Consider the following 19991-nt stretch of genomic DNA (forward strand, 5'->3'; position numbering starts at 1 on the left):
TCACATAGAATGGTTTGATACATGGTTTATTGATTGACAGATAGCATAGAGAAGGATACAGCAGGCACAAAATACAGCACTGTGATTGACCAGTAATATTGCAAATCATATTTATGGTATTATCGGTTTCTGTTTACTTCATCCATTCAGATTATTCTCTGTATACTCCCTCATTCCCCAACTTAAAAAAAGTGAATTTTTTGCTTTCTTGCTGGCTTTTAGGGTTACATTTTGTGGAAAAAATGTTTCATTTCTATATAAAAAAGATAAATATAGTACATTCATTGCACATTTGGAAACAGGTTTCTTTGGAGTAGACTATATTAGTATTATTAGCTTATTATTTAAAAGATCATACAACCTGGCCTACTATTTTACCAGTGTTTAAACACATACATGTGCTATAATCTTGGCTTTATAAAGACAGCGGGAGTATATTTGCTAAAGGAATACCTAATGATGCATTTTGATTACATATTAAATACACTTGGCTAGTTATTGCATTCGCATGTGCTATAATCTACTTTTCATTATTGCAGCAAGTGGGCCTCCATTGCTAACTCTGTTAATCCCTGCTCTTTGTGCATGTCTACCTAGCGTCCTCCCGGGGGGGCTGTTGCTCCACATCTCATATAATGTCGGCTGAAGGCGCACACGTAATATTAACACAAACGAGGTGAAAACTACGGACCCTTAAATGTTATTGTTGCTGTTACTAGAAGACAACACATGGCTTTAAAGTGTCCCTCCATCTTTCTTCGACAGCTCCTTGGCGTGTTGAGAGTGCAAAGCTGGATTAGAACCCCAAGTGACACTTTTAGACCTTTTAAGCTCTGAGTGCATCACTATTCTGTCACCACACCACCAATCACACTAAAGACAAATCTGCCTCGGGTGTGCAACATTATAGTTGACGCCGAATTTGGCTCGTGCCACTGAGGTTCGTCACAAACAGTCTGGTTTTAACAGTGTGTGAGCCAAATTAATCCGTGCTTCTACAGGACCATCAAAGAAATGAAGAGGAAGTAATTACTTATTCCTAACAAGAGCATTGTTGCTGATAACAGTCAGACAGCATGAACTTAGTCATCAGTTATTGCACTAAATATCTACAAATGACCAACAGGGACGCTGGTCGGTCACCCCAGAAAAACACAATTCAAACAAAGATTATAAGAGCAGGGATTTCTAGTATTGTGCATTCAAAATAACATTTGAATGAAAGTGCATGAGCTTGTGAAAGTGCAACTAAGTGAAAAATACCCTGTCTTTGTTACAAACAGCATTTACAAGCACACAGACAGGGAAACCAGAGATGGACGTGAACCTGCAGAATCTCCAGAAGGCCACCTCATTCAGCTGAGGAAACTGAGACGGATCCATCCTGGCAATCTAACACGATAAAGCAGAACGCACACTTTCTACTGACATCCACATTTAAAAACGTTTCTCTGAGTGCCGTGATGACTGTGTGATTGTAATATACGACTGGAACAGGGAGTGGAAGGGGAAGGGAAGGGGATTGCCAGTCGGTCTGCTCCCTGGCTGAGCTTCTCATCCTCTGCGAAGCTCCCTCAGCTCTGCTGCCACTTTACGCAGCTCTTCTTCAATCTCCAGGAGCTCCTGGTGGTAGGAAGGAAAACATATGAATCATCCCTGCAGGAGATTAAATGAACCGAGATCAAAATGTTCTTTTTAAAACTCCAAATAGTGTAGATCAGGGGTCTACAACCTTTACAACATACAGAGTTATTTCTGCTTTAAAGTCAGAACAAATAAAACCTATTTAGAGCCCCGTCATATGAATTTTTTTTATTTGGATTAAAAAAAAAAAAAAACAGTTTATAATTTTAGATAAATATCTACTCCAGTAAATTTGGAGTCATTTTTAAAGAACCACCAGAGTACTGTTAAATATTACAATGTGTTTTCATATTTATACTGCACTGGTGAATGAAAATAAAACACATTTTAATTTAAAGTATCATTTAACAGTCAACCTGATCGTGTGTAGCTAAGTAGCTCATCATGTGGAGATTATTTTTGAGGAAAAAGAAGTCCTGATATCATGGACATATCCAGGTCATTCTTTTTATTCCTTGTTGTGGTAATTCATTGTTAAAATAGGTCAAGATTTATTTGTCAAGTAAACCTCTAAAGATGTGTAAAAAGTTAATTTTTAGAGCAAATATCTTTTGGACCTAAAATAAGGAACTTGATACATACCACTGCTTAGGAGGTGGGATTAATGACTGCAAAGTCGAGCTCAAACCTGTCTAAATGATTGGGAACATGTGTTTGCAAATTTCTGCCTCAACAATACATTTGTTATGAATATAAAATGAAAATACCTAGAGATCTATGAAGCATTAAGACCTTTAGATGCATTTTCAACAATTTTTGAGTGTTTTCAGAGTGAAGTTGCTGCTGTGATAAGAAATTAATTTATCTTAAGGCTTTTTGCACATTTTTCCTGGGATGTAAATATGTTTGCTTGTGTGTGTAACAGAGTAAACATGGTTTATATTTATTTTATATTTTATTTTAGTTTTCTGGGTACATTGGACATTTTGCCTTTGGGATTAGCTGAAAAAGAAAAAACGTAAAACTCCATCATAGTTTCAAAGTGTAACTGATACTGTTTGCTCTAACTCACCTCCCCTTCATCTTCTTCATGATCCCCTTCATCCTCATCTTCTTCATCCTCATCCTCTCTAACAAACTCTTCCTCCTCATCACCATCCTCTCCATTTTCTTCCTCCTCCTCTTCCTCGTACCTCTCCCTCTCAAATTGCCGTGTGGCCTCATCGCTGGCTTTCTCCATCACTCTCTTCTGCAGTGGCTCCTTCAGCTCTGCTGCTTCGTTCATCTTCTTGAATTTCCCATCTAATTTTTCCACCTCTCCACCCTCCTTGTCTTCGCTCTTTTCATCTGTACTGTCCTCTCTCTTCCCGCCTTGCGACTCCTGCTTTTCCTCCTCCTGCACCCGTTTCATCTTTCGGACAAGCTCCTCCAGCTCCTCCTGCTTCTCCTTCCTCTCCCTCTCCTGCTCTGGTTTGCTGCCGTTGCTTTGCTCCCTGAGTAGCTCCTTCAGCTCCTTCTCCACCTTCTCTTTCTCCACCATCAACTCCACTTCATTCTTCTTCCTTTCTTCCATCTTTTGCTTCTCTAAGTCCTCTGCTCTTTCATCCTCTCCCTCGTTGCTCTGCTTCATCTTCTCCATTTCTTTTCTTAGCTCTGTTTCTGAACCTTTCTGGTTCTCCTTTGCAGCCTTGTATCGCTTCGTTTTGAGCTCCTTCAGCAGCTGCTCTAGCTCTTCATCATTCTTCTCCTCTTCACTTTTCTTGGGGATCTCTTCGGCAAGCAACTCCTCAAGGTTTTTGGATGTCTCCTCTTCATTATCGTCAGTCTGTGGCTTCCTCTTGTTGTCTTCATCCTCTGTCTTTTCTCCATCACTTCTCATATCTTTCTCATCCTCCTCATCCCTCTGCTCAAACTCGATCTCGTCATCAGCCAGATTGTATCCGTCCCTCTCCTCCTTCTCCCGCTCTGCAAAAATTGGGAGACAGTGTCAGTTCCATTTTGACTTTAATAAAATCAATGAGAAATAAAATTAGCACTTCTATGTTTTGCTACATTTATGAGCAGCTGTCAGTGGGAGCCTGTGCGTACCATCATCAGCTAGCTTCTGCAGCTCCCTGAGAAGACCCTGGTGTCTCTGCACCTCGTTAAGTTCCTCTGCAACAACAATGGAGCACATGAAGAAGAAGCAACAGTGCCTTGCAAAGATATTCAGACTGCATGAGCCTTTTCATAATTTGTTACATGTTAGGTACAAGGCATTGTACTTGAGATATTTTTCTAATAAACACAAAGTATTACATAGTTGGGAAGCGGAACAACAAGGCTACATGGTTTTCAGAAGATTTTATAACTAAAAACCTGAAAAGTGTGGTATGCATTTATGTTCAGCCCTCTTTACTCTGACTCGACCCAACATGAAATCCAGTGTTGCAAATTCCTTTCACTATCTGCTGAATTAGATTTAATCTAAGGATGTCAAAGAAGATTTTTGTGAAGCCCAGAACCATTGGTTCTGGGCTTTTAAAAAAAAAAAAAAAAAAATCACAAGAAGAAAGTTATTGATGAAAGAAAACCATTTGAAGTTTGCTTCAATCAATGTGGGAGAAACATAAACATGTGGGAGAAAGTGTTCAAATTAGATTAGACAAAAAAAATAAATTATTATTATTTATCTTCCGCTTTAGATGTATTCACTATTTTGAATTGCTATAACAAAATCAAAGTAAAACACACCAAAGTTCATGGTTGTAGCAGGCATGTATGGAACAAAGACTGTTATTGTGTGATACATTTAGATGACACAAATATAACTTGACTTCAGGTTTTTTTTCCCCCACTCTACCCAGCTCTTCAACTGATACTGTGGATATTGAAGAAAATACAACATGTATCTTCTACCTGCAAGCTGGGATCCACACTCATGGTGCGAACCGTCGTCATTCAGTGTCTCCTGAATTATACATTCAACCTGTTGGAGAAAACAGCACAGTTAATACCTGAAGGAGAAAAGTTGAACAACAATGTAAGGCTTCTTTCTGACCTTTGCATCATTAAGGGGTGAGGTAACTGGTCGGCTTCCCACTGCGAAACCAGAACAAACAAAGCAGGAACAGAGACTTGAATGTTAAATACAAGAAATATCAACAATCATTTAGTAATCACAACACCTAACAGCGCCGCAGCCGAGCGACTGCATGTCTTTAATCCTGGATGGGCGTGGGCGGAGCTGTTCCCTCATTAAGGTGAGTGCAGTTACCCCAGTGAAGCAACACTGCAAAGGAGCTTAACTTTGATTAACTCTCGCTCCGAGATGAAGGGGGTTTAGCTCACAGGTTCCCACCAGAACTAAATCAGTGACCAACTACCCATACCATTAAGGAGAAACTAAGCAGCTCCTTCTGTGCCTTTTCTCAAAGGAAGACAATTTATCCAAAACATGAACTTTAATACAAGGTGAAAAGACTCAATCTAGTAACAAAGTGCCTAATCATTAAATTTCAAACTCGTACTTTATCTCTAACAGATCACAGTTTAAAATTCAATGTTTAGGCACTTTGTTGCTAGTTTTATTCAAACATTTTACTGAGTGAAATGGCTTCACAGGAAAGGTGGCGTCAAGATGGCGGTCGACCATGGGGATCATTTAGAAGCGTGGCAAATTTGTTGGCCACTTTCTTCCTCAGTCCTGCTGGTAATTTTCAAAGTTCTTCTATTATTAATTGTGTTACTTATGTAATATAAACATTTAGAAAGATTAAAAAGAATCAATGCTTACCCGTGATTCTCAATATTGATTTAGTTGTGTCAAACCAGGAATATGAAAATGAATGTTTTAGGTAAATAATAATAAAAATGATAATATGAGAAGAGCCTCAATAGGAGTCATTTCTAAAGTAAACACTTGCATTGAAATTTTGAGCCTCTCTCAGTCTTTTCTCAGGTTTTACAATAAAAGATTGTGGAGTCAATATTTTTGGTCTAAAGTAACTAATCATTCTGCAACAGATTTTTCCAGAAATATTGTTAAAGTATTTTATTCTTGTGAAACCAGTATCATCACACTATTACCTACTGCTTCCTTAACCTTCGATGCTTAGCCGGCCCATGGCATAGGCAAACTAGGCCTCTGCGAAGATTCTCAAAGCCAGAAGATGGCCCTCAAGAATGCTAAACATCTCAACAAGTCTACAGATGTCAAAAGTTACAATTTATAGTTATGAAGCAGGAGTTTGCATTTAAATCGGATTTAAGGTACATGAAGAGCAGAGTTGAATAATTTAGCATTTAGGATTTTAACATAAACCTACAGAGGAAAGTATTTACTGTATTGATAGATTTGTTTGCCTTCCTTATTTCATCTGGTAGTTCATGTTTACTGCTTGTTTCTGTGCTGGATGTACATCTAATGTACATTTTTACTGAAAATGAATCAATCAATACATGTTTACCAGTAACCTCTCTCACCCTCTCAAAACAAATAAATCCTGAAAAGTTCCAAAGGGATATAAGTGTTGGTGCGGTGACTAATGAGTTTAACTGGAAATGGGGCCCCAAATCTGCTTGGGTCCAATAAGATCTCACGGTGTTCGTATTTGTTTTAATCACAAATAAATTAAATAGATTAATCGCATTTTAATATGTTTAGGTGTTTTTATTCTTTTTTTCTTTATAAAATCCCGTCATTTTGAATAAAATATCAAATAAACTCCATGTAAATGAACGTAAGCTCGCTTCAGGCTCATTTTGTTGGTTATATTTTAACATGTTGTTTAATTAGCCCACTTAAAAGGTGGACGGCTAAGGCGCTGGCACGTGTTGCTACAGCACGCGCACCTGCGTGGCTTTAATTGGCTCTTTAAATGTGCGGGTGAGCTTAGGTGACCGCGTTTTATCTATTTAACGTTACCGTCCCAGCAGCCGGTGGTCGTTCAGTGACACACACTGAAACAGAAGGTTAGATGTGTTCATACCGGGTTATGTAACGTCGCTCGTTAAGCGCATTAACTCTAAACCTTCAAAGGTTTTCGTCAATAGGTGAGCGAACCTGGTTTCTTCTCGTTCAATAAACAACATGTCTCTGTTTCTAGCTCTGTCGGCAACAGCTGAGCTGATGCAGCACTGCAGCAGAGTGAGAAACAGGAGGTTGTCATCCAGAGATATCAGCCTATACCCGCCTCCTCACGCAGAGATATACATAAACACGGAGCAGCTTGTAAATGTGATGGTCGCCTACCTCCGACAGCAGCCCAGAGAAAAATCGCGGTTATCAGAATTCCCATAGGATCCGTGAGAGGAGTATTCTGCAGGAGATAACCTTGAAAATGAAGGGCTGGCTCTTCCTCCCACACCCGCTGAGTGTGAGGTGGAGCCGAGCAGCGGTGTGTGTGCGTGCGTGTGTGTGTGTGTGTGTGTGTCAGGTGACCGAGCCCAGCCAGATCTGAGCCCAGCACTGTTGCCAGGAGGTCAAGTGTTGCTCTGCTGTCAGGGTCTTAACAGACCTACACACCATACTGTAAAAAATAAAATAAAAATCTCATACAGTTCAATGCCCAAAATAGGACATCTTCATCCTGTTGGCCCCTCTTATATTCTGCAAAACTATAAAATAAAGCACTACAGTACTGATCTGGAAATATGATCAATTACTCTATCGTTATTTAGACTAGCTCATCTCTGGAAAAGATTTGTAAAAAGTCTTTTACACAAAATTACTGTACTTTTTTTTTTAGACAACTAAAATGTCTTACAACAATGTTATTGAAGCATTTTTTAAGTTTGGTCAAAAAAAAAAGAAGCCAACTAAACTTCGACTCTTCAAAAAGAAATATAAACAACTCACGATACAAGTACGATTTAATTTTATTATAAAGGACATACGGCATTTCCACTTTTAATATTCAGCAGCACTGCTCTGTTTCACGAGAAAGAAGATGAGTTCTAGTTTTTCTCTCGGTTTCTGTGGAGAAGCGTCCTCTGGTTGGGTTTTCATCTGGCATTAGGACCAGGCCTGGGTGGCCGACTGTGCTGGTTGGGTCCAATGTATTTCAGAGGAGTGTACTTTGGCTGCTCTATCACTTCCAGACCCAGATAAGGCTGCAGGGCTTGAGGAACACACACGGTTCCATCCTGAGGACATACAGTCACCAAGTGAGTTACTAAAAAACTGAAGATACAGGAAAAGATTTGCATGCATAGGACAAAAGAGAAGAGTTTATACAGAAGACTATTTTCATAAGCCGTAAACATACTGCACAAAAAAAGTATTCACATGATTTGAACATTGTTGCATTCCGTTACAACTATAAAATGTATTTCATTAGGAATATATGTGATAAACCAACACAAATTTGTGCAGAATTATGAGAGAGCAAAATGATGCATGGATTTCCAAATTATTATTAAAAAAAATTAAAATAGTGTAGTGTGCGCCTTTTTATTTAGTAATATTTTTCCTGTATGGAGAAGCAGATCTCATTTAAAGTTTTTCACATCACTGATGCACAGTGGCGCAGTGGCCCATTTTTATCCTGTAAGCAGTTTGTGCCTTACTTTGGTCTGATGAGTCTCCAGGATGGAAATAATCATTCGAGGAATTGCACACGCTGTAGCGTTCACCTGGGTTGAAGAGAAATAATAGACAGTAGATTTATGGTGTAATGTGGAGCAACAGGAGCATACAGCAGAGGTCTGCAGCCTTACTGTGTGGGCATACTGCAGACTGCCGCCCTCCCTCTCATACAGGATGTTGAGGCGTCTGCTCTGATAATCCGTACAGTTGGAAGCGCTGGAAACCTGATACACAGGAGGGAGCTCTTCAGAAATCAATCTGATTAGTCGTTCAAAGCAACAGCTGCTTGTTCTTAACTCAGCAGATCTGATTAAAGATGTCTGGCGTATCTGGACTGCTTAGGGAAAGTAACGAGGCTGACCTCTCCATAGCTGTTCCTCCCTGGCATCCACACTTCGATGTCATATTTCCTGTAGGCGGGAAGGCCCAGCTCCTCAGTGGGCATGTCCAGCACTCTGAAATCAAACCAATGACAGCAATATTAACGAAAGTACTCATGACTCAAATAGATGTCTCCAACAACACTGAGCTGAATTATCAACTAGTCAAATCAAAGTAGAGCGTAAACATGCAAACATTGGCCTAGCGCTAGCAAAAATGCTCTGCATTAAAATATCACCAGTAGGAGCAAAATGTGAGATTAATGTCTCATCCACTCAATTACATCTTTAAAAACGTATGAAAAATCTATGTTAGCTTTAGTCACATTATTAGACACTGACATAATGTTTGGATAACAGGAAACATGTAGGAAAGACTGGAAGATCTAATGCAGTGGTTCCCAAAGTGTGGGGCACTTTGGGAACCACTGCATCTCTCACCCTCTCTATCTGTTATTTATTAATCCAGTTAATGGCAGTGTAGCTAGAATGGATCTAGTATGTTTTATAACATATTTAGATTATTTTTTTCAGGTAAGGTTCCAAAGGAAATAATTTTGTCAAATTCAAAAATGTTGGTGCATCGTATTTGCGGTCTCAGATCATCTCTGATGCTGCACAGTTGTTTGTTTCCTCACCTGTAGTGAAGCTCCAACGCAGAAAACATCTCCTTCTGCAAGGAGACAAACTCCTCCAGCAGCTGTGAGCTCTCCTGTCCTGTCTCATTAGCCGTCACTCCAAACATCTCAACCTGAAGCAAAACACGAGGGAACAATAACAGAGCTTTTAAGCTTAATAAGATGAATCTGTTTCAATAGGATTTTTTCCTCTTGCCATCATTTAAACTCTTCCCCCAGGTAAGACCTTCTTTGTGTTTGACCTTATTGAAGTGATGAACTCTGTAAAGTCCCCACGTCTCTCTGCCGGTATCCGTCTCGGCCCTATAGCAGGTGCTGCTGCACACAGTCCTGCATTGAGAGACGACACGCTGCCATGGTTACAGATAGGAGTCGCTCCATCTCAAGGATGAAGGAGTGAGGAGAGCTTCTAACCTGACTGGCAGGTCCTTCCAATTTATTGCATGATCCATGAAATAACCTGTGGAAATACAAATAAAAATCAAGCACACAACACTGATTTATGCACAAACCTTCTTCTAGCAGCAAGGGGAAGGCAAATATTCAGTATTTATTAACGGCTTTTCATTAAAAAGCTATAATGTTTATTCAATAGCATGAGGAACAGAGGTGTGTGTAGTGACAATGTAAAGGTGAGCAAAGCCTCACCTGCCACCCCGACCTCGCCTGTCCCAGCCAGGTTGAGGTCTGGGAAACGTGCCGGGTCCAAAGAGTAGACCTGAGAGAGGTGGGCGTTCGGCTGCATCCCACAACCCTCCTGGGGACAATGACAGGAGAGGATAGGAGACATTACTGAAATCCTGGACAGAAAACCAAACCAGGCTGGACAAAAAAAAAAAAAAAAAAACATTTTACAAACAACAAAGTTTTAAACATTCTGTTTTTGATTACAGAAACAAGATGGCAGGATGGACTAATCAACATGTCTTGAACATTAACATGTAAAAAGCTCAGCCCTTTCTGATTGACTGGGTTTTTCAATTAATCAATTGATAATTGATTAGTTTCTTTTGTTTACAAACTTTGAACCAGGTGAAACTAAAACTAGGTCACTTGAAAAGTTCTGAGTCGAACACACTTAACTTCTTAATATAGAAATTCTGCAGATGTAAAATATGTAAATGTAAAATTTAATGGCTTGTTTTCAGCTGCTCTCTATACAGACTAATCCAAAGTTTGTGTATAAATCAAAATAAAGCACTAGCTGACAAGAAATCTTTCAAGTAAAAAGCAAGATTATAAAAGTATTTTGAGTGATTTGTAATTGATATAAATTATATGAAGAAATAATAAAACAGTTTGCAGAACAAGTAACATGACAGACAGGTAGAAAGTTGCTGCAGCCAAGACAGTCTCTCTTTTGCTGCAAACATTCTTGAAAAACTGGTAGAAAAGACCCAGATTCGTTAAGTTCACAAAATGAAATGTTCGGCCCATGAAACTGTTTTCAAATCCTGCAAACAAAACTAGGTTATGAATTTAAAAAATGGCTTCGTACGACTAGCTGGAGCTCAATCCGACAAGCATTAAATCTTACAAGCATTTAATTTACCTTGTATTCCGGACTATAGAGCGCACCTCACTATAAGCCGCTCCCACAACGTACATATATAAGCCGCACCGGGCGATAAGCCACTGGTATCTCCAACGCTCTCGGTTTTCCACAAGGACGCAGATAAATTTGCTATTAAGGACGCAGCACTGTGTCTCCAACGCCTAACTATGGATTCGTTCACGCCGAGCTTACATGCAGAGACTCTATTTCCCTCCTGTACTACCAGATCGAAGCCCTCAACTTCAAAGCTGCATCATGATGAGCTTCTTCGTGTGGTTTCCATGATGAGGGTGTATGAGTTTGAAAGCATTTCTCCGTCATGCCTACTGCTAGCATGTGCTTGTTCTAAATGAAAATCAGCACTTTCTTCTTTGCTTTACAATTTTGACTTCCAATGGTTCACTTCCTGTTAAAGAGCTCCCTGGAGGTTGAAGAAAAATCCACAGAAAAGCCGCACCAAAGTAGCGGCTTATGGTCCGAAAAATACGGTAAGCCCATACTGTGGGCATTCAGTAAGATTTTACTACTGTAGCTGACAGATATGATACTCACAAACACCACCGCCTTCAGCATGTCCGGCACAACCATGGGAACGAAGCCCTGCAGCAGAGGAAGAAAAGTCAGTTGTCACCGTTTTTCTGTCTGAGGACAATGACTTTACTCGTTTTGCATTCACTGCAGAAGATTTTTCCAAACCACAATTTTACCCGTCGCTGCAACGTGTCGAGAGCAAAGTTCTGGAGTGCAATTTGAAGTTTGGCTCCCGCTCCTCTCAAATAGTAGGACCGATGGCCGGAGACGTGAGACAAATGCCTGCAGCAGATGACAGACAGACTATGAACACTCTCTCTTGTGCTACACAAGTATTGAGCACTTTGGGTGAATTTCAGCCTACCTCTGCCTGATGAGGCCCAACGCCTCACCGAGCTCCACGTGGCCTCTAGGCTTAAAGTCAAATTCTGCAAACAAAGCAAGACCGTTTTCTTTGGTAAGCAGGACAATAAATACTTTGAAGTCGTTTTTAATTTACTATTAACATCACTCACCTGCTTTCTTTCCAACCAACTCCACCACCCTAGCCTGGCTCTCATCTCCAACTGGCTTAAAAAAAAAAAAAAAAAAAAACAAGGCAAAAAGGGAAACTTCACTTCCACAACTTCTGCTGCACACCAAAACCTCATTAGAAACGCTTGGGATTAGTTCGTTAAGTTCTCACCACATCAGGGTGTGTGTTGTTGGGCAGTCGGAGCGCGTGGCTGTAATGCTCCTGTTCCAGTTCGGTGTCTCTAAGGTAGAGCTGGTTCAGTCTGTTGCGGATGTCGCGGCCCTTCTGCAGGGCCTGGGTGTACTCTGGAAGCTGCAGCAAAAACAACTTAGTCAGACACAAAAGATGCCACATATTCAACCTCACCCGGTCATTTGGAGCAAATAAAAGAGAAATTGGGTCCTGAGGCTGCACTTACATTAGCGAGGACCTTCTTGTCTTTTTGGTTCTGTGGAAATAATTATAAGAACATTTAGAAACAGCTTTACAATATGGATTCCATTAAAGATTGTTTTAAAAATTGATTATTCTGGTGATTGTTGTGTCTTTTAAATGGATAAAGATGGCAGACACATTTTGCTGATTTTTCATCTAACTACTTAACCATATTTTGTACAATATTAGCAATACATAAGAAAATGCAAATAGCAATTTTTGTTTGACTTAACATCAGTAAAGTATAGGGTTAATCTTTTGATGATTTTTTTTATGATTACCAATTAAAGACTGGATAGTAAAAACTACATAATAGGAGATTTATTATTATTATTATTATTATTATTATTATTATTAAACCAGGTGAAGCTAAAATTATGCCACTTAAGGAGTTCTGCACAGAGCATATTTACACAGAAAAGGTTTTTCATTTTAATGTGTATTCTTGGTGACCTTTTGGCTTAGTTGTTGCTCTTACAGAGTTGTTCTTTTAGCAAATTGTATATTTTAGATTATATATAATAAAGTTAGCGATTAATCAATTGCTTAATTAGTTGAAGATTATTTTAACCAGTTCATCACCATTAATCCGATTGAATGTTTTAGGCATAAACTTGTAATTCCTTGGCTTTATCTTGTCGCATTAAGTCATACTGAATCAGATCAGATTTGTGGATTCAATTTTTAACTGGTGCAAAATAAATCTCACCACAAGAGTTCTGACTGTCTCACTGATGCATCTTTTCTCCTCTTCCAACTCAAGGATTTCTGTTCTCACAGCTTGGAGCGCCTGCCACACTGTCACCTGAAGCAATACAAGTACGAGGAGAAAGGTCAGTCAGTGTCATCTAAACAAAGCTACTTTCTGCATAAGAAGACATTATGACAGTTTAAACGCCATACAATTTTCCTGACATCGTCCCCTCGTAGATTGCCCTTCCTGTTCTCCACATTAGTAATGACTTTGTCGGTCTCCTCACACACTGCTCCCATGTCCAGCTCGGGCTTGTCGCTGTAGCCTTCACGGACATGCTCGTACAGACTGCTGCGGACTCCATGCCGGAGGCGACGCGGGACAACACCGCAGCCCCTCCGCCTTGAAAACAACTGCCTGCCTATCGGTTGTAATACTGTCAGAGCGACGCCTCTAACTCTTGAAACCAAACTGATGCAGGTCGCCATGTTTCTCATGTAGACGATGCTGCATTCAAGGAACCCCGGAATATTTAGCTTCATTCACATCAGTTGAGAATCCCGCTGAACGTTTTAGCACTTATGTTATTGAGTTCGTATAAGGATGAAGTAAAACAGAATAAATTAAAATTCAAAATTTACATTCCTTTCTTTATTTTATTTCTATATTAGAGAGCATTGAGGTTGCGTATTAATTGACGTTCAAAAACCCATACAAATTAGCTAGATAAATAACTTAATAATAAAAGACAAAAAATTAAAATACAAAGCAGGAGCCAAGGGTTTTCACATGGAAAATTTCTGATCACACATAAGTTGGACATGATAGCTTACCCCTGGTTTATACAGGTCTAAGAAATCTGCTTTTATGCAAAAGGATCAAATATATATATATTTCTACTTCTTTAAGTTTAGGTGAGGAAATTAATATTTTTTAATTGTCGCAATTTTAATGCATGTGAGTTAAGTATTTAAAATTTTCTATCCTGCTACTTTTAGCTGTGACATCATGGGATGAATAAAAGCATCTAATCTTACTTTATCTTGGAGTGCAGCCGGTGAAACAATGTGAGAAATCTGCATGCTTCACTTTTCCAGTGATTTTATGTTTGTTTGTTTTTTCTTATGTTTTGGTTTATTAAATAAATATATGAACATTTAAATGTTCACTCATTTGTTGTTGTTTTTATCATGAAAAAGATAGACAGTGTATTTTTATGGAATTGGGCTTCAAACCAAAAATCAAATAACAACAGGATTTTATGTTTATTTCATTTCTGGTTTCTTATGGAAAACCTTCCCAGAGCATTCATAGACCAGAATGGATCTGCCGCTATTGATTTTTTTTTTTTTCTGTTTAATTGACCTGACTGGAAATGTTCGGTATCTACCTTGAATGCACCACGGATGCGGAAATCATATGGGAAACGAATATAATGGGGGGGGAAAAAATAAAAACAAGAAAAGTGTTTTTAAAATTTTTTTTTTATTTCTCATCAACCACAGTATGAGCTAAACAAGCAAAAAATTAAAATACAATAATTTTTACAATTTATTAAGCATAGCTTGATGCATTGGTACACTTTCTTTCATATGCAAGCAAGCGAAATTTTCATAAACAATTTAAGATATTCAGCTGTACTTCAATCGCCTTTACCTTGTTCCCTTATTGACTGAAGCTAAATTTATGCTGCTTTTATGCATTTTTCTGCCTTGCTGTTAGCCATTTCCTTCATTGCTGTTAACCTTCTCAAGTTCTGTTGCCATAGCTACCGTTACCAAAATAAACAAACAAAAATAAATGCACTCGGTTGCCTTTTACAAAACATTATACATAAATATATTTTTATAACTTTTTCTATTCGACAGGAAACGGATCATCAGCAAACAATTGTCACGAGGCAAACTCGGCCAATCAGAGTGAGCGACAATCGAACGTTGCGGTAATCCGGTTCAGACATGACAAGAGCGGCCGACGGAAGCTCAAGTCCGGGCTCGGTTTCTGGTCACAACAACTCCACTTTTTACCGCTGCACCCTCCAGCTGAGCGTGTTGGTGGCTCTCTGTTTCAGTAAACAGATATGCGTTGCAAATATGCATATTTAGATAAGACTCCAATAGTTTCCTTGTGAGGTTACCCTGTCGGTCTGTAGGTAGGGATGGTGTTTCACCGGGCTCCATGAGCAGAAACTAGCCTAACGAGGCTGCATTACAGGCCGGGGGACGAGCAATTCGGTTGAGCCCGGAGGACGGAGGAAATTCAAATGCTCCCAGGTTTCCATTAACAACCCGGTTGCTTTTTCACAGTTTGTCTGCTCCAAACGGACTTCTTATTTTTTCTGCTGAGAGAGGCCCAGCCAGCTTTCACGGTGGAAACAAGAAGGAGAGCAAAGGTACATAAAGCAGTAGTAAACCGTTGCTACCTTTGGAGCTTGGTTTTCAACTCTTTCACACCCAGAATTTAATAAAAAATAAACATAGAAGCTGGAAAAATCAATATGAACCTACCTGTACATGAATGTAAAAAAATCAGTCATTAATTTTATCCCAGAAAAAATATTTAAAGTGATCATTTTTTTCCCCGTTCTTTTTAGCAGAAGGCCACGTTTTCATTTCATGTATCTGTTCCTTAGATGAACGCTGTGCGGGGGGGCACAGTCACCTGGCGTCCCCAGCCATGGCAGGACGGGGACGGGGGAGGAGGGGAGCCTCTCTCAGACAGCGACTCAGAGGAGGAGGACTTCCCAGATGACAGCACCACCCCACTGGGGGACTACATTACCCATGGTGAGGAGGTCTCTGTCTTTGCCTGTCTGTCTCTCCTCCCATTCCTGCCTATGTTCTAATTTTAGTCTCTTTCTGTGTTTTAGGGTTAAAACAGCTCCTGGATGCTCAGCAGCTGTGTGATGTTACATTGCTTGTTGAAGGAAAAAAGTTCATGTGTCACAGGTGCAGTTGGGTAATTGCTTTATAGTGCTGTGGGTCACTATTGCAACTAGGCATGGGTCAGTTACTAGTATCAAGGTATCTTAAAAGCTGTGCTTTGTGTACTTGTTGCTGCTGCACACTGTCTGTCAGCTGGCTCAAAGAAGACTTTCACTTGGTTGTATGAAATAGAAGCTCAGTAATGGAATACATTATTGAAATATTTACAATTCTGAAAATCATGCAGTCATGGTGTAGATACTAATGTCTGGTTCACGTCACAAAATTTTAATAATGATATAACAGTCAAAAGCACACCACATTGTGATGGCATTAAACATAACCTCAGGAGATGTTGCTTCTGTGTGTGGTGTGTTAAGAGTAATCTAGTCCACATGATTGGGACCACTCCAACTTCAAATTGAGGATATTCAACATGTTGAATTGTCTTGGTATCACAGCATGCAGCCAGTTTAATTTGATTTGTAGCCAATCAGAAAAATGTCTATGCATTTTTCACAGACATAAAAATGCATAGCAATAATTCCATTATGACTAATAACATTATTAATTCAAATCACAATACAAATTTAGAAAATTATTGAAATAGCAAATTTCCAAGTGTAAAAATCAATGTTTTATTGTGTTCAGCAACAATAGAAAATATTGTTGCTTTTGTGATGCAAAACACATGAAATAATCAAAAGCTTATGGTTTATCATACCTTAGAAATCATAATAATCACCCACACCTGGTGGTAAATTGATGTAATAAGAAATAATAATTACTAAGTCCAACCAAAGCATATTGTTTGTGACGAGTATGGACATGTCCTCTGTCCCTCTGCGTCTCAGAGTCCTGTTAGCAGCTGTGAGTCCATACTTCCGGGCAATGTTCACCAGCCCTCTGGTGGAGTCCCGCCTCAACGAGATCCGTCTGGAGGAAGTGACGCCGTCTGTCATGGAGACTGTCATCCAGTTTGTTTACACCGGTGAGGCGGGTCTCTCTCTGGAGACGGCCGAGGACTTGTTTGTGGCTGCCAACCGGCTTCAGGTCATGCCCCTCCAGGACCTGTGCTCCAGGTAGGGTTGAACCTCTATGGTTCAGGTTTTTATGCTTTAGCTTTTGAAAGGGGTGCAGTATTATGTGAAATAGACTTTTTTTTAAAGCTTTCTATCATGTCATAATGTTATTTCCACAAACACCTGGTGCAACGGCATGTCTGCTGGTTCATCATACAAACTAGTTGTTAGTCCAATGCTCGTAAGAACAGTTGTAAATAGCATAATTAGAAGCATTTTTGTGATGACGTGCTGAATCGGAGTGTCAGAAAGAGCAGAGGCTTCTTAAAGACACAGAGGCCAAATTTCAAATTATCATATTTCTTTTATGTCATATTTGATGCAGCATTTTTATAACAACTGAAGGTAACATTTACTTGATTGTGTTATAAAATGTCACTGTGTTTCTGAAAAATACAAAATACCACCCCTTTTAATAAAATAATAATAATAATAATAATAATAAAATGGAGTATTTCACATCTGTATTTTATTGAGATTTTTGTTGGAGAATCACTAAAAATTCCAGTAAAATATAAAAGGTGTGACCCTGATAAATAAGATTAAATAAAATTGTTGATGTTTTGAAATGTGATTGGTTTCTGTTGTACCTGTCTTACTGGACCTAAATGTTTGGATCATTTATTTATTCATTTACAAATATGCATGTGTAATTGGAGTCCATACAATCTTGGGCTGCATAAGTGTGCCTTGCATTTCCACTATTATTAAGGGCATAATAAATGTATGAATGGTATCAATGAAAAGAAAAAAAAGTTTTTAAAAAAAAATCTGTCGAATGTTGAAGGCATTGTGTGTTGGTGTCATCCAGTGGTTTCACCATCCTCCTTTTAATCTCTCCAGGTTTCTGTTCGAGCACCTCTCAGTGGAGAACTGCCTCGGCATGTATTCGCTGGCTCGCTCGCATCACGACCAGCTGCTGCTGCGCGCCTCCCTGCGACTGGTCGCACAGCACTTCCCCCGGGTTGCGCGGCAGAAGGACTTCCTGCTGCTCGACCACGGCACCCTGGGCAGCCTGCTGAGCTCCGACCGCCTCGGAGTGGACTCCGAGGCCGAGGTTTACGACGCGGCTCGCCGCTGGGCGGAGCATCAGCCTTTGGATCGCTACGCCCACATGCCGGCTCTGCTGCACCACCTGCGCCCGGGACTGCTGTCCCAGGAGGAGAGCCGACGGCTGAGCCAGGAGCTGGGGCCCGCTGCTGCTGGAGAGGGCCTGGGGGGCCCTCTGAGACCAAGGGAAGGCATGTTTGAGAAAAAAATCGTCTGTGTGGATCTGACACCTCGTGAAGATGAGAACGTGGCTCTGAAGGAGTATACTGTGGACTGCTTCGACCCTCGGACAGGGAAGTGGGAGAAGTTAGCGGCTCTGTGTTCTCTGGTGAGCCCGGGGTGCACGGCGGTGGGGGACAGGTTGTTTGTAGCCGGGGGGATCCTCCGGACCGGCTCTGTCTCTGCCGCCGTGCACGAGTATGACGCCATATTGGACAGATGGATAGAAAGGCCTGCGATGGGCCAACCCCGCGCCATGCTTGGCCTGCTGGGCTGCGGCGAGTCGCTCTATGCCTTGGGTGGCTGTAACCGCTCCGCCCTATTGGACTCCAGTGAAGCACTGGATCTGACTTCGCTGCAGTGGGGTCCTGGGCCGCGACTCCCGCTCCCTCTGCGAGCATTCGCCTGCGCGGCTCTGCGTGGACGCCTTTACCTCCTAGGCGGGACCACGCTTGAACAGAACAGGGCGGTGGTGCACTCAGGTGTTCTCATTTATCACACCTTGACCGACTGCTGGACACGGGTAGCGCTGGACTCCGGCACCACATGCCTCGCTGGTGGTGTGGCGGTGAGAGGAGGAGTCTGCGCTATCGGAGGATACATGAGGGATACCACCAAGTTCCTGGATGGGAATTACACCAACCTGGAGACTTTAGATGCAACTGGTCGCGTCCTGTTCTTCAGAGAAGGGAGGGGGACGGGGGTAGAAAGGGAGGTGACAGGGGGAGGGGTGATGGTCAGCGCAGAGCAACGGGGGGTCGCCTGCGGTGGAAGTGACCGGGCTCCGAGTCCTGTCGTCTTCCCCGGTTTGCCACGGCGGATAGCCGCAGGGGGCGTTGCTCGGTGGAAGAGGAGGATTTATGTGCTGGGGGGAGAAAACGGCTCGCGTTTCTACGACAGCGTGTACTGCTGGAAGCCTGGCTGGCGCAGCTGGGTGCAGAGGCGGGAAAAACTTCCCGGAGAGACTGGAGGGGTCAGCCAGTTTGGGTGTACCACTCTTAAATTCCCCAAAAAGCACATCCTGTCCAGACTGAGACTAGCCAAAGAAAACTGCAAGAAGCCCAACGACTAACTCAACAGAAAACCCCTGCAGAGGCAGCCTTTCTTTGGCTGCTTAATGATCTCATGCAATGTTGTTGTTTTAATTAATTTAAAGCAGAATATCTACTTTTCTACACGTGTGCAGCCACCATGCAGGCCTATAACAGATTAGATCCTATAAAAGGGATTATCTCTCATAGTCAAAGAGGAGAGTTGGGTACCTGAATGTTTCCTAGTTCACCATTTATCAAAGGAATAAATTCCTTTCAAAGAAGAAAATGTGACATTTTTGGCTTTTTGCTCTTGTTATATTTTTTGAAGCTATTTAAAAATCACTAATGCTGTGAATTTTCTGTATCTCATTGCGTTGTTTAGAAACTGAAATGTTTTATGATGTTTTAAAACTGATCTTATGTCCTATCTGGGCCTGTGATGTGTGGTGACACTGCAGTTAAGGGCTACACAAATAAACTTCATAGGAAAATATGACATTCAGCACATTTTCTTGCCCTTTGTTAATTCAGATGACAACATTCAATTCAAATGAATATTTGCATTAGTAGAGTTTGGGTGTGTATGATGTAGAACAGCTACATTTGGGCTTGCAATGAGTTTAGCATCCTTTAAAGCTGCAGTATGTATTTTTTCTAAACAATATTTATTTAAAACATTTGTTAAAATTGTCACTGTGTTCTGACAGTATAAAATGGGGCAAATAATTTGTGAAAAATTGAGCTTCTCTGCACCCTCCCTGTAGTCCTTCTGGCATTTTCAGA

The 19991-nt window shown here is 40.8% G+C and overlaps 3 protein-coding genes across 3 annotated transcripts; 1 reads left to right on the forward strand and 2 right to left on the reverse strand.

Annotated features, from left to right (window-relative positions):
- Positions 1-10: 10 nt before the first annotated feature.
- Positions 11-6985, reverse strand: LOC122832251 (DNA ligase 1). Its single transcript, XM_044118819.1, has 6 exons — positions 6818-6985; positions 4625-4665; positions 4483-4552; positions 3673-3738; positions 2657-3549; positions 11-1623 (listed from the first exon to the last, which is right to left on the reverse strand). The coding sequence occupies exons 1-6, from the start codon at positions 6861-6863 to the stop codon at positions 1555-1557; spliced, it is 1185 nt and encodes a 394-aa protein (XP_043974754.1). The 5' UTR covers positions 6864-6985; the 3' UTR covers positions 11-1554.
- Positions 6986-7425: 440 nt separating this feature from the next.
- Positions 7426-13434, reverse strand: sars2 (seryl-tRNA synthetase 2, mitochondrial). Its single transcript, XM_044118824.1, has 16 exons — positions 13109-13434; positions 12915-13010; positions 12189-12218; positions 11942-12082; positions 11772-11826; positions 11621-11684; positions 11433-11538; positions 11278-11325; positions 9819-9927; positions 9585-9630; positions 9413-9500; positions 9171-9283; positions 8514-8607; positions 8284-8376; positions 8134-8199; positions 7426-7710 (listed from the first exon to the last, which is right to left on the reverse strand). Exons 1-16 carry the CDS (start codon positions 13394-13396, stop codon positions 7570-7572), a joined length of 1578 nt encoding a protein of 525 aa, XP_043974759.1. The 5' UTR covers positions 13397-13434; the 3' UTR covers positions 7426-7569.
- Positions 13435-14745: 1311 nt separating this feature from the next.
- On the forward strand, positions 14746-19704 carry si:dkey-260j18.2 (uncharacterized protein LOC325231 homolog). Its single transcript, XM_044118822.1, has 5 exons — positions 14746-15291; positions 15532-15685; positions 15769-15847; positions 16678-16905; positions 17749-19704. The coding sequence occupies exons 2-5, from the start codon at positions 15532-15534 to the stop codon at positions 19244-19246; spliced, it is 1959 nt and encodes a 652-aa protein (XP_043974757.1). The 5' UTR covers positions 14746-15291; the 3' UTR covers positions 19247-19704.
- Positions 19705-19991: the final 287 nt, after the last annotated feature.

Source organism: Gambusia affinis, linkage group LG06, assembly GCF_019740435.1.
Source record: "Gambusia affinis linkage group LG06, SWU_Gaff_1.0, whole genome shotgun sequence".
Classification (NCBI taxonomy): Eukaryota; Metazoa; Chordata; class Actinopteri; order Cyprinodontiformes; family Poeciliidae; genus Gambusia; species Gambusia affinis.